The following is a 26039-nucleotide window of genomic DNA, read 5'->3' on the forward strand; positions in this document are numbered from 1 at the left end:
AATACTTTAAGACAAGCTTTAACATTTTCTTTCTTTGAAGTGCTTTCAGAGTGAGCTACTTCTCTTATGAAGGGGGCATTTCCAATGCTGCAGTTCTTGTATGCTCTGTTGGGCCTACAAGAACATGTACCTATTACCTAGGTAACAAAACAGAGACTGGCTGATTGCTGGTAATGCATTTGCAGAGCTGGGTCTCATTGCCAACACTGCCTGTCTTCATGATTCACACTGTTGAAGCAAGAAGGGCATCTATGCTTCCCTTGGGTTTTGGGGACTGCTGGGCACTCAGCAAATCATCAAGGCTTCTGGGAGTTTCCTTAGTGGCTTGTTATTAAGGCCCACTTTATCCTAGCTTCTGTCCCTATGGAAGGTGAGACCAAAGCTCCCTCAGAAGGGTGTAGAAAGAAACACCAGAGGACTAACCACAGAAGCTCTTAGCACAGCTTTTGTAGTTTGGTTCCCAGCCTATACTACTCTTGCAAATCTCTGCTGCCTCAGCCATACTAGAAATGTGTCCCTTGCCCTGCTTGGAATCCAGTCTGGTCTATTGTTCAGTGAAATATAAATGGATTTTTGACAAGCAATAGTTCATGCTGTTCCTAGGAGAAGAAATGGCAATAAAGCAAGAAAGCAGATAAAATGGGTGGGCAAAATACAGCTTGTGGGCCAGATGCGGCCCACAAGGTCATTCTATCCGGCCCACAGGTCCCCTAAAAAACTTAGAAAATCGATATTGATCTGCCCCGGCTGCCTGTCATGCAGCCTTCAATGGATTGCCAAAACTCTGTAAGCAGCCCTCCATCTGAACTAATTGCCCACCCCTGAGATAGAATAACTAAGCTTGTTTTGAGATTATCCAAAAGCAGCAGTTAGGACCAAAATTAAATGAAGATCTTAATTCATTTATTATCTAGCTTTACTGTAAGCATGATTTATTACATATATGATACTAGGAGCTTTCAGAATCTCTCATGGGATTTGAGACATGTCTCAGTAATTTTCAAGTCCTTTAAAATGTTTCTCTTAGCTTGTATTTCACAGCGTAGAGGGCTTAGTTGTGGGACAAGGATGACTGCTGGCTTTAGTCCAGTGAGGGTCCTTATACCTAAGGGACTCCCTTGGAAAATGCCAGCTCTTGGTTTTCACTGACAACACGAAAATAATAGAACCATTTTTCTGTTGCAAAGTATTCAGGAAGATCCCAGCAGGTCAGAATGTGTCAAGACCCTGGCTGAGAATCACTGCCCTAGACAAAGGCACATCCACAGAGTACCTTAGGGAAAGCTGCAGCAGAGTGCCACACATTGACTGCATCTGCTCAATACCTGAAAACAGCCCCCTGCTGTCTGTTTCCAAGTGGTGCTAAGCCTTCTGTCAATATACTTGCAGGGAGCAGGCCACTAACTTCCTGGTGGGGCAACAGACTGAGGTTTGGGTGAGTGGGGAGGTAGGTGTGGGATGCAGGTAAGAAGAAGGAAGTCATGGCCTTTCCCCCCCTCCCCACAAGGCATAAGTGCAGCTCACTAAAAGGAAGGAAAAGCCAAACTAGGCCTGTCTTCTCCCCTTAAACGCTGAAGATTTAATTTCATTAGAACTGCTGGTGCAGTAGCTCTTCACACAAAGCTGTGGGTTTTTATTGCCCTCACAGCATTAGGAAATGTCTTGTGATGATCAAGAATAATGGCATGTGTCAAGCTATACAAATGCAAAGCATCCCTCCCAAATGTCCAAGGATTGTGGACAGACACATGCAGGAACAGTAAGGTTCATTTATTGATCGAGCAATTCCTTTAAAAAAAAACAAACCCAAACAAAACATTTTTGGCAATAAATGCGAAATCCTGTCTTTTCCTGGCTTAACTCACCTGCGCACCATGTAATCCTGAGACAGCCTAGTTTCCTCTTGCTCCCGTTCAAGCTTTCACCTGTCTCAGCATTTTTACAGCTCTAAGCTTTCTGTCTCCATGCCAACAAACATGCCTACCAGGAGACTGGCCAAACTTGGCTTCTTGTTTTACACTTCAGACACAAAGTCTCCCTTCAGTTGTATTTTAAAGATGTAGGGCCACATACCCAGCTGCCATATATTGGTGTGACATCGTGGGAGCCTTGCTGCTTATGGCAGCTGAGGATTGCATCTTCTGTTGTTTGAATGAAGCACAGATTATACCCTAGTGCCTAAAGTGGAAACTAATATCCAGGGCAATTGTGACAGCCAGACTGAAGTTTAGGCAAGGAAATGACAGTAGGTTACATCATCTCTCGCCTGTGAAAAAGTACAAATATTAACTCACCTTACCCACTGTACCATACAGTATGGGGCCTAGGACTGAACTCATCTGGTTCCTGTTGCTCCAGATAAATGTCACTGGGAATAAGCACTGCACTCAGTGGTGTTTGGAACGGCAATTTAGACAGTTGCTGGTCCTTATCAGGTCCTAGGACTTTTCCAGCAGCTTTGGTTGGAAGGTCCCCACCCTCTTATACATCATCTACACAGAACCAAGACACAGTATTTACAGGTGATTCGACCATAGATTCCTACAGTTGCAAAGCTCCCAACCCCAAAGAGACAGTACCCTTGAGCTTTTCTTTAAAAAAAGACAAACACAGCAAAGGAAACACTGAAGTTTGTACTGCAATAAAAAGATAGCCCTTCTTAAAAGGTAGTCAATAAATAGTAGAACTATAAAATCAATTGCTTTTGAGTTCAGCATATTAAAACCAACTTCTGTGTGCAAGGTGTTTCACTGATTCTCACTTCAGTTACCCACTGGTATCAAATGAGGAGCCAGGAGACCAAACAGGCTGGAAAAAAAATTGGCTTCCTGATACCAAGCAGCCCTCTGAACACTGGCTTTGAGACACAGTTGGATGTGTAATTGGAAAGAAAATGGGGCTTCCTCCATCAGCATCTACAAGGAAGCAACAATAATGGGGGGCCTTGGAGAGGTGAGTATTTCTGATCAGTCAGTAGTCTCCTGCCAGTAGAATTTAAAGTTTGGTGTGACAACAGGCAGGATGCGCCCAGGTGGAACTGGACCAACCTAGGGAGATCAAGCAGACATACCTCCAGCAGTAAGCCATCTCTAAAAGGCTGGCTGTGCCAAACAGGTAGATGGGGCAGTTTGATTTAGGCAGCAAAAAACAGTGCTGGAGCTAGGACGACTCCATAGCTTTTCCCACTTGCTGAGGGCATCAATACTGTTCTCAGCCAGTGCTAAAACCAGCCAGCCCTCACATACACTCCACTGCATGGAAAAATAATTGGTTTGTAAATGGGAAAGCCATGCTGCAGCCTTCTGTTACTAGGATTTGAACAGATGGCATGTAGATAATCAAGTGAAACACCTCCCAGGCCACAGGCTCAACCAGCCTCCCAGAGCCGGGTGAAAATCTTCCCTCCAGAAGTCAGGGGAGAGTTTGTGCAGAAGTCACAGTTCAGAAAGAAAACCAGTTTCTCCTGAGACATCACAATTCTCCTGCGTAGGTGTGTGTGTAATCATCTTCAAGAAGTGCAAAATTAGCTTGTTACTTAGACTTGCGAGTACTTGTTCCTCTTTCCAAGGGAAAGCTCTAATGGGTTCAGGAAGGAACTCTTTTCTTCAACTTAGACAAGCATATGGGATGCTTGAGTACCTCTGGAAAAGGCCAAGTGGGAACGAGACTTTCTGAACCATCCGCTTTCTTGCCAGTGCCACTGCAGCACTCATTTGCCGCTGAACAATTGCCCTGAACCCCTCAGCCATTTGAGAAAACAGTTCTACATGGAGTCATGCTGAGGAAATCCTGGGGCATTTCTTTGTACCAGAAATGCTGTTTTGACTGTGGGAGGCCCCATGACACCACCTTGGAAAAAGAAAGACTCTCCCAAAACACTTAGAAAATTCTAGTGTCTTCCCAAAGTCTCTTCAGTGACTAAGGAAGCTGCATTCATGTGAGAAGGAAAGTTTCTTATTATAGAATATGTATAAGCAATATATATTTATAAAATAGTTAAACATAGAACAAACAAGTCATCTTCTTCCGTAGTGTTGCCCCTCACACTCAGTCCGGCAGAATGGCACAGCTGGGGCTATCTCCTGCTTTCTCACTCTCTGTCCCTATGGCAAGCAGCTTCATTAACTTCTCCAAGGACGGGGAGGTTTCCCACATCTTCAACACCCTCAGTAAAGGAGGGAGGGGGTGCTGGAAAAAATAAATGTCTCTTACACTTCAGCACCCCTTTTCTCCATGATGCCAGCCACTAAACACGGTCTCTTCACCAAGAGAAGGGTCACTCACTGAGAAGCAGACTGAGACTCTTTGCTCTCATTTTTGTCGCTTTTGGAGGGCTTTGGCTTCAGCAAGATGAACCTATTCAAGAGGTCAGTGTCCGAGCTGGCCTGGGCCCCTGAGTACGCTTCCCCTGCAGAGAAACCAGACTTATACCATCTTATTTTGTAATAAAACATAGGAACCAAAACCACGCCTCAGACTGTCTCCCACTGATGAAAGAGGAGACTAAACGTGAGATTCTCTCACAACCAGTGCTCCTGCACCATTCAGCACTGAGCCATCTATTGGGAGAGGGTGACTAGTAGCAGATGGCTCTGACACTCAGCCCAGCAGCCCACAAAAAGAAGTTGAGGTTGGAGTGGCTGAGAGGGTCTCGCATTAGGCAGGGCTCTCACTATACTCCTCACAAGTGCTCCCTGTCAGGTGAAGGATTGGGGCAGGGAAAAGCAAGCAATGTACAGGGCCTATGGAGCAGTAAGCAAGCTCTAGGAGATGAGGTAAGTGCTTGGATGAATGCAGATCAGGTGACTGAAGCCCAAGAGGCAGAAGGGGCAGGGAAAAGCATAAAGCTGCTGCTCTGATGGTCTCTGGAGAAACTCACCAGCATAACTGGAGGATTCTGCGATGTTCTGTGAGCCGGTGATGTGGTGCCAGTAGGCGCTGCGCGGCAGCATGGTAGTGGGCGTGCAAGGGTAGGAGTAGTGCTCTGTGCCCTTGTTCAGCAGCTGGGGCAAACACACAGAAAAGGGAGGGAATGTGTGAAAACATCAGAATGGGAAACGCATTGCTTTCCACTCCATTCTGGAAAATGCAGTTAGGCTCCTGAGAGACATGAAAATGAAGGGATCTGCCAGATGTAACTGTGGGATCCAGCATCAGATCCCATCACACTATTGCCAGTGCAGGGGAGCCTGGGATCATGATCCTAGGTTCCCCTTGCACCCACAAGTAGCAAGTTCCCACAGCAGGGAGCCCCATCAGCTCAGGTGGCTCCCAGCCTCTGGGGTGAAGCCCCAGCCTGGCCACACATTCAGTTAAAGGTATGATAGGAATCAGCCACAAAGGTATTATTATACCAAGTTACTACACATTTTTGTATCTTATTCTTTGAATCGACACACCAGTAATTGCCTTAACATGTGGTTAATCACATCTTACATATAATGTGTGCCACGACCCCTGTCTGGCCAGTACCGACTTTTGCTGGCCTGAGAAATAACAAGGGTGAGACAGGACTCTTCTAACCAACAGCTCCTGAAGTCTGAAGGTATCTGATCCTGTTGGGTATGGGGACCTTCCCTTGTGTCAGGTGGCTGGGATCAGGAAAGATCACTCTCCTGGATGAATTCCTTTTACTGCTTACAGACGGAAAATCAAGGCCTTGGCAAGTAAAGGAGCCACACAAAGCCCTCCCTCCCCCAGGTCTCTGAAGTGGGAGGGGTCTTGGCAGAAGACTGAAGCAGAGGGCTGCAGCACTTCCAGATTCATCCAGAAGCAAGTGGCTTTGCAGAGAAAGGATGAAACCCTTCATGCTGTTCCGAGGCAGGCACAATAGGACCATAGCTCTACAGCACATCCACCCCCACCCCCACCCCCAGAGTACCAAGGGGACTGCAACAGCTGACAAAGTCATGCAGAAACGTCAAAGAGTGCTGCAACCTAGGCAGGAGCAAGCACATTTTCAATAGGAGCCAACTGGAAGGTGAGACCATGGCCTGCTCCATTACAGACCCTAAGCTCTGCAAATCAGTGGTCTGCAGCTGGAGTAATTAGAGATTAAATTATTAGTGCTCTTCCAGGTAACTGGGCTAATATTGCAAGGAATGAAATGCACTTGCAAAGAATGATGGCAATCTGCAGGGCTTGGAGAAACAGCATTTTCTAAAGAATAGCATGGACATGCAACAAACAAGCTCAGATGCCTTAGTTAAAGATATGCTGCAAGGCTTCCTTATGGGAAGAAGTGCTGTCTTTTTAGGAAAGCTGCAAAACCCTGTCAGGCAGATAGGACTCTTGCTTTGGTGGCACCACTCTTGAGTGGTAATGTCCACCTGTGTACAAGAGCCGGGGTGGAGAACTTATTTCCCTACCACCCACCCCCTTGCATTGCTTTTGTATTTAAACTAGCCAACTACCTGTCAAGGGGGGGGTGCAGGGATGGAGCCCCATGCCCTCCCCACCTCCCCCCCCCCGCAGTCCAGGCCCACTCCCCCAACTCACAGCAGCGAGGGAAGGGGAGCAGTGGGCCCAACCTGAAACCAGCAGCAGCAGGGGGAGGCGGGGGAGTGGGCCCGCTCCTCCCCTCCCCTCCCCTCCCCCGCCACTGCCCCGTAGGGCCGAGCCTGCGGTGGGGGAAGGGGACGAGTGGGCCCGGGCCTGATGCGGGGGGGGGACCAGGCCACCGTGGCAGGGGGAGCTTCGGGTCCAGGCCGACCGGGCGGCGGGGAACTGGAGGAGCGGGCGTGGAGAGCAGCGGAACGAGGCCCAAGGGAGGGGTGGGGGGAGGCCCACTTCTCCCCTCCCTCACCCGCTGCCGCGTTAGGCCGGGCCCGCTGTTCCCCCTCCACCGCCGCAGTGGGCTGGCTTCTCCCCCGGCTCGGGCTCGGTCCCACTGCTCCCCCACCCTTCCCTCTCCCCCACGTTGGCTCAGAGCCTGCTCTGCCCATTGCCCCCGCCGTCCCCGCCGGCCAGTGACCCGGCTTCTCCTCACCCTCGGGCCCGGTGCTCCCCCGCATCAGACCCGGGCCCACTCCTCCCCTCCCCCCACTGCCGCCATCGCGGCGTGCCCGCTATTCCCCCCCACTGTCACCACGTTGGGCCCTACAGGCGACGAAGGGGGGAGGGGCAGGCCGAGACCAGAGCGGATGGTCTTAAAGCCCCACCCCGCGCAACCAGACCCCGCTCCCCCATCATCTGGAAGGAGTAAGGGGGGAGCTACCCCAGCTGCTATGACCTGCCCCCATCCCCTCCCTCTCCATCGTCACAACCTGCGAAGAGCGGGGGGGCGGGGTGACAGCCGTGCTGACCTCACCCCCCCATCCACTCTGTTGCCCCCGCCTCCGGGGGGCTGGCTTCGCCCCCCCTCCCATTCCTGCCATTATGGCGGCGGCACTCCACCGCTGCCAGCTCCTGTGGAATGCTTGTTCGCACTCTGATTGACTGGCTGTTTGTCAGCCGATCAGAGCCCGACTAAGGGACGAACAGACAGACTTAGGCGTTTATAATATGAGAATATTCAGACTTGCTAGTGCTTTCAAGCCTTTTTGCAAGGGCTTCTCTCGGGTGCTTGGCACTTGGGTACTCGAGGCACTTGCTTGCGTCTGCCACTTGTGCCTGGCCATACTAAGTCATGTGCTCTGTAGGGGTTTTACCTGGGGTTTACAGTGCTGTGCTTGGTACCTTCAAAACTACTCCATAAGAGCACTCAGTAGTTCCAAACTGAGAGATGCCCCTGGAAAGTTGTTAAGCATAATGCTGAGGTTGTAGTTAGTATGACCTTAAACTCAAACCTTAAACTGAGGAAACAGCAGGGCTTTAGTCTTTGCTGCAGCCCCAGTACAAAATACATGTTTAAAGCACATCCTTCGCTTTGAATTCAAAATGAATTGGTGCCTGAAGCGCTTCCCTGGGTCAGCACTTGTAACATGACCTCACAGGGATCAATCTACAGAACACATGAATAACAGGGCCACATTGTACCCGATCCCACCGTGTTAAGTGCCTTGTCTTTGTGCAGCAAGACTTTTTGCTGCTCCTCTCTAACTGAATTTGCACATTTCTGTCAATATACATCAGCAATGCCTCTGTGGACATGAACCCATCCCCTACTCTGTACGCCCAAGGGCTCCAGTGCCAGGCAACTCACCCGGACGTTCTTCTCCATCTCCAGGAGAACCCTCTTGTGCTGCTCTGCAATAGCCAGGGTGGCACTGTGCACGCGCTGGTAAATCTGCTCTCCTTCCTGGGTCTGGAAGGTGTACAGCCCCTCCCCTGCATCACACATCCTGCTGAGCAAAAGGATTATAAGTGCTTTGTGCGCTGCTCCCAGTATCTACATTGTGCACTGCTCCAGTATTGCACATCATAAGCTAACAGCCCAGGTACCACATTCCTCAGATGTGGTCACAAGCCATTTCTACAGCTCATCCACTTGCATGTTACAAACATGCATGTGCACTACTGCCCACATGCACCTCAGGTACACTCACAAATACACTTGTCATTGAGGAACCTCATTGACCCTCACTTGCACCTCAGAATACTTAGGTCTTTAGTGATGGGACTGCAACTAAGGTGGAGCCAACATCATTTTTTTTTGTTTAATCAAAGGATCCAGATAGATATTTGCAAGTAATATCCTTTTCTTCACAGAAAACAAAGCAGTTTTGTTCTATGGACTGAACAGCTATTTTTTAAGGCATCTGTCAAAACACTCTGAGGAATCCTTTGCTGCAGATACACTTCAGCTACCAGGTATCTTTCCACATTTGAGTTGATGCGACATGAGGAAGGCACTGTCTTCTCTTTTTTCAATAATAAAGTTACATTCGGGTGTATTTCTACTACTCAAATTTTAGTTCAATTTTGGTCATTCAATAAGGACTGTGGTGTATTTTATTGAACTTGAACCAAAATCTGTTTGGTAGTATTATTTACACTGAGAAAGGCTAGTCAGGAGTGGTCAAAATCAGTTTAAGATGACAATTTCTTTTTCTGGAATTCTTTTTCCCATTTTTTTGAGTAGCTCTCATAAAATTCTCTGAAGATGCTCAATTGTCCCAGTGTTTCTTGGGCTTCTCTCATCTGGCAACAGCAGTGTCAATTATTACTTATTAACTACCCTGTAACAAGCCATCTGCTTTGATTGGTCATGCTCCTTTTGGCAGATTTCACATTAGACGGGGAAGTCAGGCCCTGATATTAGCTGTCTCACAATGTGGCACTGGAGTGGAACAGCAAGAAACATCAAAGTCAGTTTCAGATCAGTCATTTCTCTCCATCATTCAACCATGATTAGTTCTCTGTACAGCAGAACAAGAAGCCAGCAGATGCAGTTCTTGGATATCCAGGACTACACAGATATCATGCATTCTGCTGGATTGAATGTTCAGAGGTGTCAAACCACTGCTGCTCTGGATGGTTGCAGATGTGGGGGGAGGTGCTTCAGTACTGTTTGAAGTCAGGCCTATATTTTCCAATAGTGGATCACAATTTTTACATTAGTCTGAGATCACCTGGAGAGGTTTGGTTTTCAGAGAGTAGGAGGCCAGTCCTGTAGAAAAACCATGGCCTCCAAGGCATCTTAAGTTGGGCTTCCAAAAAACTCCTGTGGAAAATTTAGGCCTTTGCTCTTCCCTCAGGCTAAGGCCCCCTCCCCCCCCAAGACATGCATAATAACAGCTTCTTTTAAAACAACGTATGCTTGAACTTCTTAGCAAAAAGCCCATTTCCCAAGTGACAACCATCTCTGATAAAACTCTAAAGCAGTTATTCTCGACCACAGTGCCGTGGCAGCCTGAGGTGCCTTGAGATCCTTTGAAGGGTTCCATGGGGTGCCATGCAGTGTTGGCACTCTTAGGTATGCAAGCATAATTCACTGCATAAAACCAGAGTTTTGAAATAGGAATCCAAAGTGTTAAAAACATTCTGCCCTGTTGTGGTCTTTCAGATTTTTTTGGCACAGAAAAATTGCTCTATTATTTTTCTGTAGTCAAAAAGAGAGTGAAAACTAAAAGCTGGCATTTTCCAAGGGGCTTCTTGAGGTTAAAAAGGTTGAGAACCACTGCCCTAAAGGAATCCTGGTCCTGTGATAAGCTTTTTAAACTAATGTAAATATAACACTGAAGCCAACTTCACCAGTAGCCCCACAGAACACCTATTATCCATAGCTGTGCAGGCACTCCTTCAGCAGCTTAAGTGGGTTCATTGCCTTTAAAGAAGCTGAAACAATCTGAGGAACAGCAACAGAATCTTTGTTTAAATAAATAGTCTGTTCCCTCTCAACTTTAAGGAGCTGTGACCCATGCCAGGAAGCTGAGGGATGCCTGCCCTGAAATAGATCACTCATGCTCACAGAGCAGACAGGACAGGATGCTTGCTCCCTGAAGAACTGTAGCCAGAAGAAATAAGCAGCTTTAGTTGCAGTTCAAAGGCCCTGGGGGTAGGCAGGAACCTGCATGGAGGAGAGATGTTTTTCCTCCTCTTTCTAGAAAAACCCAAGGTGATGAGTCAGTTGGATGAAAGGGAGAGAGCGTGTTTCTTTTCTCTGTGGATGGTAATTAATTTAAATCTCTAATAGTCAGGCCTGGTTGATCCAAGTTAGTGTACAAACTACACTGATATGAACCTTCAAGGGGGAGGAACATGGGTGGCTTAGGGAGATCTTGCCACTGCCTGTGGACTTCTAGGGATCCCAGCTCAAATCCTGCCACAGGCTGTAATTGAACAGAGTCACCATCACTATGGGATTGCCCCCAAGTAAAAGATTTGTCTCTGGCATAAAACCACTACACAGCATTATATCTCCTCCTTTCTACGCAAAGGAAGAGCAGGGCAGGTCTGGCTGCAGGTCAGATTGGAGGTGCACAAGCACAAAACATAAGAGGTAAGCCTATGCAGTTCCTATCTCTTGCAGTCCCTCACTTTTAGTTTCCTCAAACACATGCAGAGACATATTTCTAGCTGCCTAGGTGCCTGGCCTTCTTGCAGCCCATCTACTTAGCCTCACAGGCACCTGAGACACAAAAGGACAAGCAGAGCCTGTATGGCCCTGTCTGACTACAACCTAAATGCCCTCGCTCCCCAACAGGGTGAACAGGGCTGCTGGACTAAAATAACTGCCCTGTGTGTAAAGAGGGAGGAGCATCTTACCGGCCAGCCTCAAAGGTAAACCTGGTGGCATCACGTCCATAGCGACGCAGGGAGCACAGGGGCCAGGAGACAAGCTTAACTCGGGGGTTGTGCATATCCCAGAGGTAGATGTTTTCATGGGTGATCTGCAGCTTGCACTCGCCGTAGACATCCAGGTTTGGACATGGCAGCAGGAACACGTTAAACCGGTCTGCAGGGAGACACAGGCAGCTGAAAGGCAGGATGAGGTCACCACAGCCACTACCCCTATGGCTTCCATCTCAGCATCAGCCCCATCTTCAAGGTTGGAGGGGTGTGGATGAGTCCAGGTACTCTCTAGGCACAGACCTCTCCATCCTGCCCAAAGTAGTAACATCCCAGGGTCCTCCACTCCAGTGTGAATGCAGACCCTTCCACACATACGTACCCTGCCCCTGGGTGGGGATAAGCCCAAGTCCCCCATCCCAGCACACACTCCTCCATGCTCACTTCCTCCAGGTCGTTCAAACACAGGATGCCCATCCCAGTACCAGCCACTCTCAGAGGGAGGAAGTAGAGCCACCTCCCCAGAGTGTACCCTTTCCTGGCTGCCTTCTACCCCCTCCACTCCTACCCAGCAATTTGTTTGCTGACACAAGCTCTCTTACCTGTCTGCTCACACTGCACCCCTGGTGCAAGGAGATCCGGTTCCCCCAGACTGATGTCATTGAGGCGTGCTCCTAAGCACTCTACGGACAGAGTCTTGTACCACTCCTCAGCCTCCAGCTCTGCAGGGTACAAGTAGCACACCCATCAGCCCCACCCCCACAACAGCTGGCAGTCAGACTCCACAGCAATTAGGAATTCCTTCCCCAAGCTTACAGCAGCTAACAAGTGCTCTGCTGTCTCATTTTACTGAACTAAGATGACACCTTGCATAGGAGCACAAAGGTGCCCTGTTAGGTGGAGCCACATAACTGCAGAGGAGAAAAATCATGGGTGAATCACAGGCCAGGGAGACCATTGTGATCACCTAGTCTGGGCTCTTGCATAACAAGGGCTCTAGGACTTCCTGGTATTAACTGCAGACATTGCAGCACAGCTCCTAGAGAAACGCACAGTCTTGACATCAAGATGGCCAGTGGTGAAGAATTCACCAATACTCCTGGCAAGTTGTTCTCGTGGTTGGCTAGCCTCACTGTTAAGAACCTGAACCAAATCTGTTTGCATTCAGTCGCCAGCTACTGGTAGCAGCTCCACCTTTACCTGCTTTGTCTGAAGAGCCGTCTCTTATCAAATTTCTCTCCCCTAAGGAGAGTGCCCAGAGCCAGCCTTAGGGGTGGGAAACATGGGTGACTGCCCAGGACAGCTGTGGTAGGGGGTGGAAGCACACATATGCGAGCAGACCATGCTAACAGCAGTGTTCTCCCTGGCACGGCAGAAGGAGCAGTGCCCAGGCCAACTCCCCGCCACACTCTAGCCACTGCTCAGGAGGAGTTGAGTCAGGTAGTGCAGATGGCAGCACCATGCCACACCACCTCCCTGCTGGACTGTGCCCTGCTCTCCTACCCACCTGCTCCTTGCCTGCAGCAGTGCCACTGGGTGGGTATGCCAAAATACAAGTCGTCTAGGGCAACATTTTCCCTAAAGGCTGGCTCTGAGTTTGCCTCCCCTAAAGGTCAGAGCGCTCTGCAATGGATCAGATCCCAGAGGCCCTGCTTAGGAAAATCTTCCATTGCTCTAAGAGGCTGTTGGTGCCCAGCTTCTCAAAGGTACTTAGGCACTTCAGTCCCTTTAAGGATGTGACTCTTTGTGTCCCAGGGGTAATTCACAACTGGAAGCTGAGTGAGGCTTTCAGGGTTTTGACCAAGGATGGAAAGGGAAAATCTGATCATCCCTAATATGTAGCTATTTCTGGGGTGGAACAATGGAGCTGTTCTGCACCAGAAATATGACACTGCAGTTTTCAAAAAGGAGAGAGGACAATGGCAAGGGGGATTAGGTTAGAAGAAACCAGCAAGGTATCTTTGTGATTTTGATCAAAGGTTTAAGCAGCCCTAATTCATGGGATAACTAACAATCACAAGCAACCAGGACCTTGGGTCTGTGTGTCATTCTCGTGACAACAGTGTGATGTCTGTCTCATGACGCCATGTTGAGACGGCGGCTCAGAACAGGCTAAGAGGGAAGAGCACCACATACTAAGTACCTGGAAATCTGACCAGCTACTGACCCAGCTCAGCACTGTTGAGCTCATGAGAGCTAGGGAGCTCCCAGCCAGCCAGAAGCAGCTCTAGAGCTGCAAAATGATAAGAAGCCTCAGAAATCAAGATGACACCAAGGGAGCTCTCTTCCCTTCCTGAGGGCAGGGAGCTCCCTCTAGGCCACGGCTTGTCTAGGCTGCCAGAGAGCCCTGCAGGAGCCAGCATTAGATGAAAGGAGATCAGTGCAATACTCTGCCTAGAGCACCTTACAAACATGCTAAGATTAACCCTTGCAGTGATGCAGGGACTCATCATCATCAGTAACGGAGTCCCTTTGTCCTCCACAGCAAACTGAACCTAATGCTGTAGAAAGGTCCCTGAGTTCCATAACAAGCTGCAATATCCTGACACGGCTTCATTTACATTCCAAACGAAGGGGGCTAATTAACAAAATGGGAAAATTTATCATACAATCAGTGCAGGCACCCAGGGTTACTTATGCAGAGATTCAACTCAGTTTACCTTATGTTCTCCCCAAATGTCTTCATTTGTTCACCAGATTTTGTATCAACCATAGTTGATAGACACAGTTCATGAGGAATGGAAAAATTGGCTGCAAAACAGGGGATAGCTGGCTTTTGGGGAACTGGAAAGCTGCAGGGATGGGTTATGTTGGTGGGAGAGGCCCTTGAGATGGCTGTTGCTAAAAGGATTAGCAGCAATACAGCTCATTTTGCCATTTAAGGGGTTAAACTCATTTTTCACAGGCAATGGGGAAGCAAGACTCTGACTTCTTCAAAGATGAGGGGCTTGCACACCTATCAGTCACAGATAGGGCATGTTTTCCAAGGTATTTGTCTGTAACCACAGGGCTGTGAACACCAGCTGTTTAGATGAAAGCTGCCACCCTAGAGCACAGCCCTGTCTACTCACAGAATATATAGGGACCTTGGCTTATCAGCCTCCCTATGGACAGCGTGATGGGCCCTGAGGACCAGGTTCTCAAAGGGGGTTCCACACCCGCTATGCAGGCATCACTGGCAAATCTAGTCCCAAGAGATGGAGGATATGCCTGCACTGGCCCTGTGTCAGGCTTGAGACTAGTGCTACTGAAAAATAGCCACCCTCCCTGCCCACAGAGCAAGTCTCAAGAGCAGCATGGAGCCAATGCAGATGCACCCAAGTGACCTGGGCATACTGGGCAGCAAATCAGTGGCTGAGGTGGGAACAGAACCCAAGATCTCAAACATCAAGAGCCCTTCCTAACCCTGCTGCCCCCTCGCTGGTACCCTAACCCTGCAGCCCCACCACTGCAAACCAGAGTCAAAGACCACGGGGACATCCTCCTACCTGAGTCACAGGTGAAAGTCCTGGCTGAGTCATCAGTGAATATGATGGCAACAGCTTGCCTCTTGGTCTCCTTCGGCAACCGTGTGATGCACTTCACATTGCTGATCTCCGTGACCTGCAGCAGGAGCACACTGTACTGAGCTCCAGCTACCCTAAATGCCACCCCCTTCCTCCTGCTTAACACCATGTACTGGGATGGCCTGAGAAAGGAGTACTCCACTCCTCTACTTGCTCCGCTGGCTTCTGCTCTGGGTGCACTATCTACAAGAGAAGGTCAGCAGGAGCATCCATCTCCTCCAAGGAAGGTTGGATCAGTTCTGGCCACAGGGTGCTCACACTCACACAGGTTTTTTCATTAAAAGGGAGTACCACAGCAAGGGGAATCAACTGCAACAGGAACCCCCCTGGCCTGAAATCTGTTCTCCAGGCCCCATCCCAAGGAACACAGGCCAGGAGAGGAGATCCGTAGAAGACAAATGCCCTGTCCTGGTGGTAGCACTGGGGATGTGAAGGGAAATAGAGGAGACCAGCAGGAAGGAGAGACTGGAGAATAAGTGTGTAGGGGGGCAGGGGGGAGGAATAAGAACAGCAGAGTGGGGTGGGAGGAAGGAGCAAAAGGCTGTGGCTGGAGCACCCACATAACCCCTTCACCATAGTCCTGTGAGCTATTCCTTTCCTTCTATGCCCAATCACCCCACCATCAGAAGAAACTAACATCTCTGGGAAGGGGAAGCACTTTGCTGCCTGGCACATACTATGTCATCATCACCTGTTGGCAACAATACTAATCCTACCCAAACAGTCCTACACTGTAACAAAGACCAGGCCAGCTCTGCGCAAGTACCTCTGGGACAAGGACTGAGGAAACACTGACTAGGGAGCTCCCAGCTACACCCACCCCACCCAAACAGCAATCCCCACAGGGAAAGGGGAAGGAGTGCTGTACATGGTGCTGCTGTCCCAACCCAGGTCACCTCATCTGTCTCAGAGGGAAGGGACAGGCGAGGACTTCTGGCCTCTGACCTTTGGGCATCCACGCAGACACACCGACTTCTCATCTGGGTACTTCTCCAGTCGCTGGGGACCTTTGCTGGAGGATTTCCTGAACACCAGCCAGCACCTCCGATAGATCTGCCAGAAAGACCAGACAAACTCAAGCTGCTGCATGGGCTAAGCAGCAGTGCAGCTGCTCAGAGAGCCCTTCCACTGGTGCATGTCAGCGAGCGATCAATTGCCCCCTGACTGTGGACCCTTCCATTACCACACACTCCCTATTAGTGCCCAACAGGTAGCAAACTCTGAGCAAGTGGCATGTTCCTCCCTTAATCCTAAGGAAGGGATTACTACATTCAGCCTCAGGGGGACAGCACTGGGCTATGGCTAAACCCCAGCCTGATCAGCTCATCCTATGCTGGGGAGGCAGGGAGCTGGCATACAGAGTCCAAGATAAAGCACTTTACGGCCATGAGAATCTAAGTGGGTGACTGAGCTCTAAAATGACAGAGGCATGGGCTCAAGAAACAATGGATCCAATTAGATTAGACACATTTTGGCATGGCTTTCTAGTGCCTGGTGGTCACGGAGCTGGGATGCAGGCTGGAAGTAAGATGCAAGGGAACAGTTCTGGTGGGGTTCTTCTATTGAGAGACCTCTATCTCCAGCACCTAAAGAGCTTTAAACTGTGCTGCTTACATGGACCAAGCTGTACATAGGAAACCCTCCTATACACTCACGGTACCTCTGCTATCAGTCTGGTGCACAGGGCGTAGCTGGGGGCACCAGAGAGATTTCTTTGCTGGCAGCACCATAGAGGCACTGTGGGGGACTCAACTTCCCCCCACACCAATGACAAGGAGGCTTTTCCAGCTTTTGCCAAAATCTATAGGGTTCTTCCCACTGAGGGCCAGAACATTCCTTGAACTCCTGGGACTAGCCAGATGCCGCACTCAAAAGTCATTGTTTCAGATAGGCAGGGAACTGTTGCCAAGTCAAGCACAGGGCTCCACTGGGCAACCCATAAATTCCCTGGATCAGATCACTCCCTACAGTAAGGCCCAGGTTAGAAACAGCCACCTCCTGCTCACAGAAGCATGTGGGCTCTCATTTGGGAACCACCATGAACCAGCTGGAAGGAAAAGAGGACCACCCACCTGCTGCCATCCCAAGTCTGCACCTTAGAAGGGGGAAGCCTCTCAGCTGCCATTTTGTCACACCAAAAAATGTCATCACTAGCTCAGGACAATGAGATTTGGTGCTTATGGCAGGGGTTTGCAAAGGCAAGACTTTTGGCTTTACATTGGTTGCTAAGTTGCGATAAAGCAGTCAGCAAAGTCACTTGTAGCCTGTTTTTTAACAGTTTTTTTTAAGTTGGCAGGAGCTATGGGCACTTGATGCCTTCAAAAATTTGGGCTCTTTATCCCCTTGTCTCCAAGCTGGGGGAAGACACATCCTTGTTTACAAAGTGCACTGAGCCCCCCAGACAGGAGTCCCCAGTCTCATCATCAAACCACAAGTCCCACACTATTTCCCACAGCAGCCAAAACCAGGTCAGGCCAGTTCTGAGAGGATGAATCCCACTCTGACTGTGTGGTGTCTTATACTCTCACTTTTATTTGTTTTGTTCTGCTGTTCATGTACCACAAGAGACCTAAATGTGATTTCCCTCTTCCTCCTCTGCCTTTTCCTCATTTCAGGGAATACTGAAATGTCTTTATTCTCTAAAATCATACGAACTGCATACTAGAGAAAAGGGAAATCAGAGTAGTTTGGATGGTAAAGCTGAGGCTGGCTGTGGTGTCAGCTGTATTCCCATGCAGCTGTGCTGGGAAGAGCTGGAGGCAGCTGGTACAGGAACTAGAAGCCCAGAGACTTAGTATTTAATCATGCTCTAGCATCTAGAAGTAACAAGCTATTTTTCTTGCAGAGGTCCGTTAGCTCAGCTTGCTGGGATCACATCTAGCCTGCTGGACGCTCCACTGTTCCTGAAGCTGGGATCTAGGGCCTAATCCATCTTCCCATCACTTTAACAAAGTTCTGGATCAGGTAGCAAGAATGCCAACCTGGCCACAACAAGAGGGCAATGCACAGCATCTCTTTGGAGGGGAGACTGGGCAGTAGCTTGGCAGGATATCAGAATGATGCTGCCTGCTGGGTTCGGGAGCTACCAAGAAGGTTGACAGCACCTGTCAGTCAGGGCCAGGGCTCAGATGGTTGGGGGTAGGCTGTGGTTTGGTACTTGGCAGGGAGCAGGTGCACCATGGTGACTGTATGGGGTCAGCATGGCAGCACGGAGAACTGCTGTACAAAACACAACTGCCCCTGTCACTCCAAGACATGTTGCAGTGCAAAGATGGGTCAGGAGGACTCAGCATCTCCTGCTCCACAAGCACAGGGAGCCCTGACAGTCATGCCAAGAGAAAGCAATTATGATTCAATCCAGGAGAGGGCAGTGGCAGACACACTTACCAGTCTGTTTACCATATCAACAGCTTTACCTCACAGGACCCAGGGCAGTCTGCCATGGTGGCCACCAGTGACATCTGCCCATGCACTTACCTACGATACAGCATGCCTCAGCTCACATTCCTGTTCACCGCTGATGCCACATCCCTCACACACCCAGCTCTCAAGAGGAGGCAGCACCAGTTTGATAACACACTGTGGGAGGTTGCCACAACAGTTCAGCACTTGCATAGTTAAATGCATCATCCCAGCCTTGGGCCAGGCTAAGGTGGCCCATGCCAGCAGCACACACACAAGCCTGTGATATCTGACACCGAAGCACCTGACCTGAGCGGCAGACACAGGTTGGGGGAGACCTGTTGCCAACTCCACAGAGCAATCCAGGTGCCACAGACATCATTGTTCCCAGCCCTGCCTGTCACCCTCAAAAGTGCAAACACCCCTAAGCTTCCTGCATCAGCAGCTTGTCTCAGCAGAAACTCAGGCCCTGGGGCAGCTGCTTAGAAGCAGGTCTGTCTGGTCACGAGAGAGTTCAGAGCTCAGAGGTTCCCGCGTTCCTGTTCAGGGTAGGGGACAATGCTCTTGGGACGAACTCTGCCAGGGGAGGAAAACAAAGAGAGACAGACCTGAATGCAGATCATATGCCAACACTCTCTCTGAGGACACAAAAACAGAGGCCAAGCAAATAATGAGGGACAATCAATAGCACCAGACTAAAAAAGACTGGGACTGAGTAGGTTCCTGAGCCAGCAGATGGTAAATGCAGCTCAGTGTGTGCAAAGTAATTGGTCTGGGAGAGAGAAGCCAGCAAAGGGACAGAAGAACAGAGGAACCAGCCAGGCCAGTGCCAAGGACAACAACCCATGGGCATTGTGGAAAACAACATCTGAACCCATTTGTGCACCTGCTACCTAGAAAGCTAAGACACCTTATGGCTACAAGCCATGAGCAACAGACATACAGAGCACTACCACCCTCACTCCAGCAGGGTTCATCCTGACCTATGTACCAGCGTGAACTTAAGAGTCAAGCCCTCATGAAGCAAGGATCACTATATCTGCCACCCAGAATATACCAGGCTCCACTTGCATCAACCACTTTCTAAATCAGACTTGACTAGAGCTATACTGAGTAGCTGCCTGGCAGCTGGTCAGTGGCTCAGGGGAACCATACAGGGTAGCTGAGGAAAGGGAGGGGGGAGGAAAAAAGGCCAGTTTTCCATTAATCTGTCCTCTGTGCAGTTATTCACTGTGCAAAGTACAGGGCAAGGGAACGAGGAAGGGGTGGAAATCAGGCCCAGTGAGCCCAAGATTGTCTAAAGGCCTCAAAGTTGGCAGTGCCCAACTGCCCTAGACTAGCTGCTAAAGAAGAGAGGGGTCAAGAGAAAGCAAAGCAAGCCAAAAAGCTTACACACACTGTGTGGGCTGGGGATATCTTTCTGGTCTCTAGACCAATGGTTCTCAACCATTTTTGATTCAAGGTGCCCCACAGTAGACTCAAGGCACCCCTCAGAAAATACCCAGTCTTAGCTTTCACTCATTTTTTGACTACAGAAAATAATAGAGCAATTTTTATGCTGCAAAGAAATCAGGAAGACCACAGCAGGATAGGAAGTTTTTACACTGTGTATTACTACTTGAAATATCTGGGTTTACCTTGTGAATCACGTCAACGTACCTCACAATGCATGGCACCCTGCAATAAAAGTTGTCAAGGCACCCTAGGGTGCTGCTGCACCCTGGTTGTGAATCGCTGCTCTGGACACTGCTAAATAGGCCCTGCCAAGGAATGCTCAGTCTCAGAGCTCCTGTGGATGCTTCTAAGATCCATTTTCACCATGCTGTGGTGTAAGCATTTACTATCCCAGTAAACACTGAGTTCTGCCACTCCAGCTGCTGCTACAGGAGGCAGGGAAGGGAGTGTCTCATCTCTGACTGACATGGCTCTGTCAAGCATGGATCTGGCTCAAGCCATTAAGAAGGGCAGTAACTTGCCTCTGGCCACACAAGAATGTGAGCAACACAGTCAAGGATGGAGCCCACAGGGTGCCTATTGGCTCTGCTGAGAAAGAGCGTTCCTCCAAGCCACTGGTGTCTCCCCCATGATACCATGCCCTTGCTTACTTGCCATGGGAGCCAGTGCTGCCCGCAGCAGCCTACAACCAGCCACAGCAGCATTTCCTTTTCTGTCCCATTACGCCTTTTTCTCTCATTGCCACAGTTGGACACTGCACATCTCGGAGGTATCCCAGATTCAGAGACGGCCTCATTCACTTCCAGGCCTAAACTCTTAACAGGAGATTGGTGATCTCAGTCCATCTTTCAGCCTCTGCTCTGACACACAGGGCAATGACTCCCCCCATGCTGCACCTAAGTTTCCCCTCCCTAGAATGGGGTCATGCCCACTGCTCAGGGGTGGCAAGAATTAACTCTTACACTGCCAGTGCGTTTGGTGATTTGCACACAGAAGGTGCTACACAGCAGCAGGGCTCTGGCTTTGCCTCAGTGAAAAACCAGGTAGTCCAGGGGCAGCAAACAGGCATGGGAAGAGTTGAGGGCAGAGAGGGGCTCAGCCTGTCCCAGGAAGTGGATGTGGCAGCAAGATACCCTGTGAATGCAGGGCTCTTGCCCTGGACACAGCACAGTCACGGGACAGGCTTCCCATGTGCCAAGCCAGGCTTGGGAGTTGGGGGAGGTGGCTGAGATTTACCATTGCAGTGGGCACTCTCCTGGAGTGCTGGATCCCTCCCCCACCTGTCACGCTGCCAGCAGTAATTGCAGAGCCACCCTGCTTAATTAGCAGCCAAGGGAGCAGCAGCTACATGTGCCTCCTGCCCAGTCCCCTAGGCACTCACAAACACCTGCCTCCTTCCCTGGTCGCATTCTGCTCCATGGCTCCAGCACCTCCCCTGCCCCCAGCATCTGCCTCTGGCCCCACTCCCTATTTCTAGGCTGTCTGTGGGGGAGAGTGAAAGAGCTGTCACCTCTCCCATTTCCACCTCCCCCCTCTCTGCCTGCTGTCTCCTGGCTCCACTTCCCTTCTGGCTTTTCACCTTCCCTATCTCCTACCTCCTCCTCCTCCCTCCATTCTTTGTTCGTCCATAATTAGCATGAAATTACCCGGCATGCTCTCTGTTCCCCAGCTGCTAGAAGAAGGGAAATGAAGAACTGGCTCTTGCCTGCTTTGATGCCATGGGTGCCAGCTGAGCAAAAATGTCTGTCTGTCCATCCCTTCCCTTTGTTTCCCACCCCGTCTCCAGAGAGAAGGGGCTGCATCTCCAGCCCACCCCTTGTTTTCCGAGGTAGCACCAGCTGCAGTGCCAGAACGACAAGTTCCTTCTCAGCAGTGCCCTCCGTGTCAGCCAGAAACCCAGCAGAGCAAGCTTCTTAGCTGCAATGCCCAGGCAACCACAAACCACAAATCCCACCCCCCTCATCCCAGCATGAGAGCTTCCTTCCTGCAGTACCCCACCAGCTCCAGCACCTCACAGTTGGGGTTTCATGTAATTAGCCTGGCTGCCCAGTGGACAGGAGCCTGCACTGAGCAAATATTGGATCTGGAGGCTGAGAGGCCATGTGAAAGGACAGCGGTTCTGGGCTGCCTGGACACAGGGAGCCAACGAACTGCGTCCCTACGGACACCTAACGAGCCCCCTGGGAGCGCAGAGGCGGCTTGACATGTAGCACTTCCTGTGAGCCCTGAACCCAGGTCTGCCTCCAGTGAGTTCCCAGTGCTTTCAAAGGAGCAGCTGTAAACAAAACAGCTTACCAAAATGTCTGGGAAAATCAACCCTGGATGGAAGCTCCTGGAGACAACGCACTGGGAGGGCTGGCTGAGGGAGCCTGAACCTCCAGCGACCGACCCCTTGGTGCTCTGGCTGGGCCCCATCCTGCAGTGGGGCAGCTCCTAGCAAAGTCAACCTCAACAGGACAGGTCAGGGCCCAAGGAAGGGAAGGGGGAAAAGAGGTCCCGCTCACATGTCCTAGACAGGTACATTTGCACTACTCAGCTTCTAGGGGAACTGGAAGAGAAACTGGCCCCTGTGGTTACAGAGGAAACAGCAGCACCAGAGAGTCTGTGAGGGGGAGTTTGGATGTGCCCCACAGGACAGACACACAGAGCCCCATCCCTGCGATGTGTGCATGCCTCGCACACACAGACGTGCCCATTTTAAGCTGCGTGTCTGTTCCCAAAGTGATTTGCTTTCTAGCAGAGCAGAGAGCTGAACATATATCCCCCAGGTCCCAACCCAGTGCTTTAAGCCAAAAGCCATGCTCCCTGGTCTCACCCCAGCTGTCAGACACACTGTCTTGCCATCCACAAAGGGCAGTCAGCTCCCTTCAACCTTCTCACTGGGGGAAATAAGCCAGAAATGAATTGGAATCCTGTCTCCATGAGTGAGAGTGCAGCGTGCATGCACTGTGCTGCAGCCACCTGCAAATCCCACAGCCTAAGGAAATGAAGGCTCTGATGCTTCAAAGCAAGTAGGACCAGGCTCTAGCACTGCCCTTCCCCACAGTACATGCCCTCCTCAAGTTGGTCTCCTGAGGCCCCCCCTTGCACTTGGGCTCCTCCCAGCACCAGCCTATGCCAGTCGCCCCAATAGCCTGAGAAGTCCCTGCATACAAAGTGCCAGCAACAAGCTTCTTACTAGGAAGACCCAAAAGGAAATGCCTCAAGGAGCTTGCAGTGCAAAGGGGATACAGATAGATGTCTGTTGGGAGAGCCAAAGGACAGTGCAAGGCTGTGCCCTTAACGAGCAAGCACGAGGCCTCCCAAGGACCCCTGCTGCTGTACCAGACCCTGGAGATGGCAAGATAGGTTCCCTCTCTGAATGCCCAGTGCTACTGCCCAAGCCAGACCAGAGCCACCTCAAGTCCTCTGGAGGTGTCAGCGCTCACAGCAGCCCAGGCCCAGCAGCCAGCTATTTGCTTGCTCTTCTGAAGCTGCTCCAGTGAAGGAATTTTTGACAGTTTCCAGGACCTGCCTACAAGCCCCCTGTGAATAATTAAACAAGCAACATGCTGGGAAATCTTCAAAGGTGTCCACTGATTCTTCAAGAAATCCAAATAAGCATGTGGAGCAGCTATGTTAGGTTTTCCCCTTCCCCAGCTGTACGACAGGGGTGACAAGACCCATCTCAGCTGAGGGTTTGGGAGGCCCAGTTCATTTGTGCCCATGAAGTACAAGGGGCAGAGCCTCCACCTGGTTCAACTTCTGACCATTGCAGGTGTCTCAGATGGAGATGGGTCCACTGAAGCAAGCAGATTGTTTTAAGTTTTCGTTCTGCCATTAAGGCTTCCTCCCAGGCAGACACAGGCTCTTTGTGCTAGTTTCCTGGCACACAGGCTCCCAGGGAATGGAGGCTTGGCAGAGGCCCACAGCCATTCGCTGAAAGACTCCAGACAGCAAGAGGAAGTGATCACAGCTGACAGTGATGAGTAGGGCATGGCAGGAGCTTGGCTGGCTTGCTCAGGGGACTGAGGACATGCAACAGGGCCTTTTGCTTTTTGATTACAGGCTCCACTCAGCCCCATGCCCTCAGCAAGTCAGTGGCCTCAAAGAATCAGCTTCCAAGTGCTGCTCCATGGAAGACCCCCCTGCTTGTTGGCAGTAGAGATGCCAAATTCAACTCCTCTCATGCCATGAGACAGGTCTGGGAAACCTGCTCCTCTTCTATGGGTGCCCTGGTGCCCAAAGGCACTAACAGTACTAGCAAAACCAGACCCAAAGTGCAATCCCCAGGAAGGGAGGGTGTCTGGGACCCTGCAGCCTGGCACTGAAGCACAGAGGCGATTTGAGAAGCACAAAACTGCTGAGCGCAGGTGCTGCTATCATTAAAATGCTCCAGTGAACATCTAGATATTTGCCAGTGCTCTCCAACATGTGGGGCTCAGGAAGCTGAAGCCTTGGATGGAGAATGTGCCCAGATACCAGCTTTTTCTTAGTACCACTACAGACAAAATGGTTGTGGTGTGGGGGTGAATTTGGGGGGACAGAGAACTTCCTTAAGTCCAGGCATTATGCACACTCTGCCTTCGCACAGAGGACCTGTCTCCCAGTGTAACCCCTCAGAGCTATTCCAGACCAGGGTCCATGCATCTCGCTTCTACCCTGCTGCGCCCCTTGATATTCCTGTCCTGATTCCAGGTACCAGCCATGCTTACCAGGCCAGGTAACTCATGGGGCAGATTATTTCACACACAAACAAGGGATCTCCATTTTACCTGTCACAGACAGGATCAAATCACCTCTTCACAGAGGTGAGAGGCTTCAGGGCCAACCCAAAGCACCACCTAGCCCTGGGACCATGTCAGCTCAAAGCCACATGCTTCTTTTGTTCCAGCTCCTGTTTGGTTGACTCCCTTAAGACAGGAGCCCAGGAGAGAGTTTCTTCTATTGAAATGCTAAGCACACCACTCTCCAACAAGCCTACCTAAAATATGGGTCAAGTCAAACTGCATGGGATCTGAGGAGTCACATGCTGTCACCTGCAGATCGTGTGACACAGTGGCAGGTGAAAAAAAAATAAAACAAACCTCTGGCTGGGAGACAAGGGGTGGTGTGAGACATCAGTCTGACAAGGGGAGTTCCCCCCCCCACACACACATCCAACAGAGCATCAGCCTCCACCCCCAAACTGAGCAGTCCACTAAAACAAATGCATGGAGAGGGGAGTCAGGTTCCTGGGATAAAAGGGGTCCCCAGGAGCCTGATGAAGCAGCTCCGTTCCTTTCACCGAGGGTACAATCCTTCACAGCACTGTGCACCCTCAGGTGCCACAGAAGTCAATAGGAGCAGAGAATGATCAGCATTTGCAGGATCAGGTCCCCAATGGTAACCTGATTCTTCCCACTCCCACACAGGAAAGTGCAGCACCATGCACACCCCTCACTTGATCCCTCAACTTCTCCTGAAGTGCCAGGTGATGGGCAGCTTGGAACAGACGAAAGAGCTTTAACTATTCTTCAGACAATGCCGGTTTTATCTGGAAATCCCAGGCATGGAAGGGGCCCAGGCGCACCCAAGCTGAAGGGGGGTCTCACTGTGGGTTTAGATTGTGCCTGAGTACAGGGCTGCCAGGGCTAAGCTATGGCTTTCATTTCCCCAATGCCCAGATGGTGCCACAGGGTGTCCCACCTGGACAGCCAAAGCACCAACCATAGCCACAATTTTTTGTGCAATTACACAGAAATCAACAAGTGTAAAATGAGCATCCAAAGCCAGCATCCTGCTCTTTGACCCTGCCTTTATTCGGCTTTTTAAAAAAATAAAATTTGTCCAGGTGGCAATTTAGAGGCAGGCAACTTGTCTCCCAGGCCAAGAGAAATTCCCCCGAGTTTTAGCTTGATGGGAAAATTCTTACTGCTGAATGAAGTGGGGGGGGATGACCCACAATTTTCCAAAGCCACAGATTTCCATTGGAACTGCCACAGATGCAACTCTACTGGAAACCACACCAGAATGGCCAGCACAGCTGGTGCCAGACCTGTGCAGACACAGCCCAGAGCCCAGGAACCTTGCTTGTGGATGCTCAGAGCCATCAGGATGGATCCATCTTTGGGAAGGATGCTGGAGAATAAGCCAGAGACAGAATCTCTAACAAGGATGCTCACAACACACAAAAGGCGGGGGGGGGGGGTGTCTTTTTGGCTGCTGCAGCTGCCAGAGCATATTCAAAACAGTGAGGATGTGGGGAGGCTCCAAATCTTTAAATCTAATCATAAAGAACTGTGCTTCACAATTCCCCCAGACTCTCTCCCCCACTTACCCCCAGTTTCCTGCTCTTCATTTTCACATAGCCCTGCTTGACGATGTCATTAAAATTTGTAGCCATAGTGTAGCCCGCCGCAGCCAGGAGCCGCTCCCCAGAGCTCACAGCTTTGCCCGCTCTCTCACTTGCTCGCCGTCCAGCTT

The 26039-nt window shown here is 50.4% G+C and overlaps 1 protein-coding gene across 2 annotated transcripts; it reads right to left on the minus strand.

Annotated features, from left to right (window-relative positions):
• Positions 1 to 1754: 1754 nt before the first annotated feature.
• Positions 1755 to 26029, minus strand: DOK4 (docking protein 4). 2 transcript variants are annotated; one of them, XM_090061861.1, is made up of 9 exons: positions 25894 to 26029; positions 15684 to 15791; positions 14661 to 14775; positions 11775 to 11894; positions 11149 to 11338; positions 10352 to 10483; positions 8144 to 8282; positions 4880 to 5003; positions 1755 to 4408 (listed from the first exon to the last, which is right to left on the minus strand). In XM_090061861.1, the coding sequence occupies exons 1-9, from the start codon at positions 25957 to 25959 to the stop codon at positions 4281 to 4283; spliced, it is 1122 nt and encodes a 373-aa protein (XP_089917987.1). In that variant the 5' UTR covers positions 25960 to 26029; the 3' UTR covers positions 1755 to 4280. The 2 variants fall into 2 exon arrangements, with proteins under 2 accessions (XP_089917987.1, XP_089917986.1); XM_090061860.1 differs by lacking the exon at positions 10352 to 10483.
• Between the last annotated feature and the right edge of the window lie 10 nt (positions 26030 to 26039).

Source organism: Crocodylus siamensis, chromosome 9 (genome assembly GCF_052110815.1).
Source record: "Crocodylus siamensis isolate JL-2025a chromosome 9, ASM5211081v1, whole genome shotgun sequence".
NCBI lineage: Eukaryota > Metazoa > Chordata > Crocodylia > Crocodylidae > Crocodylus > Crocodylus siamensis.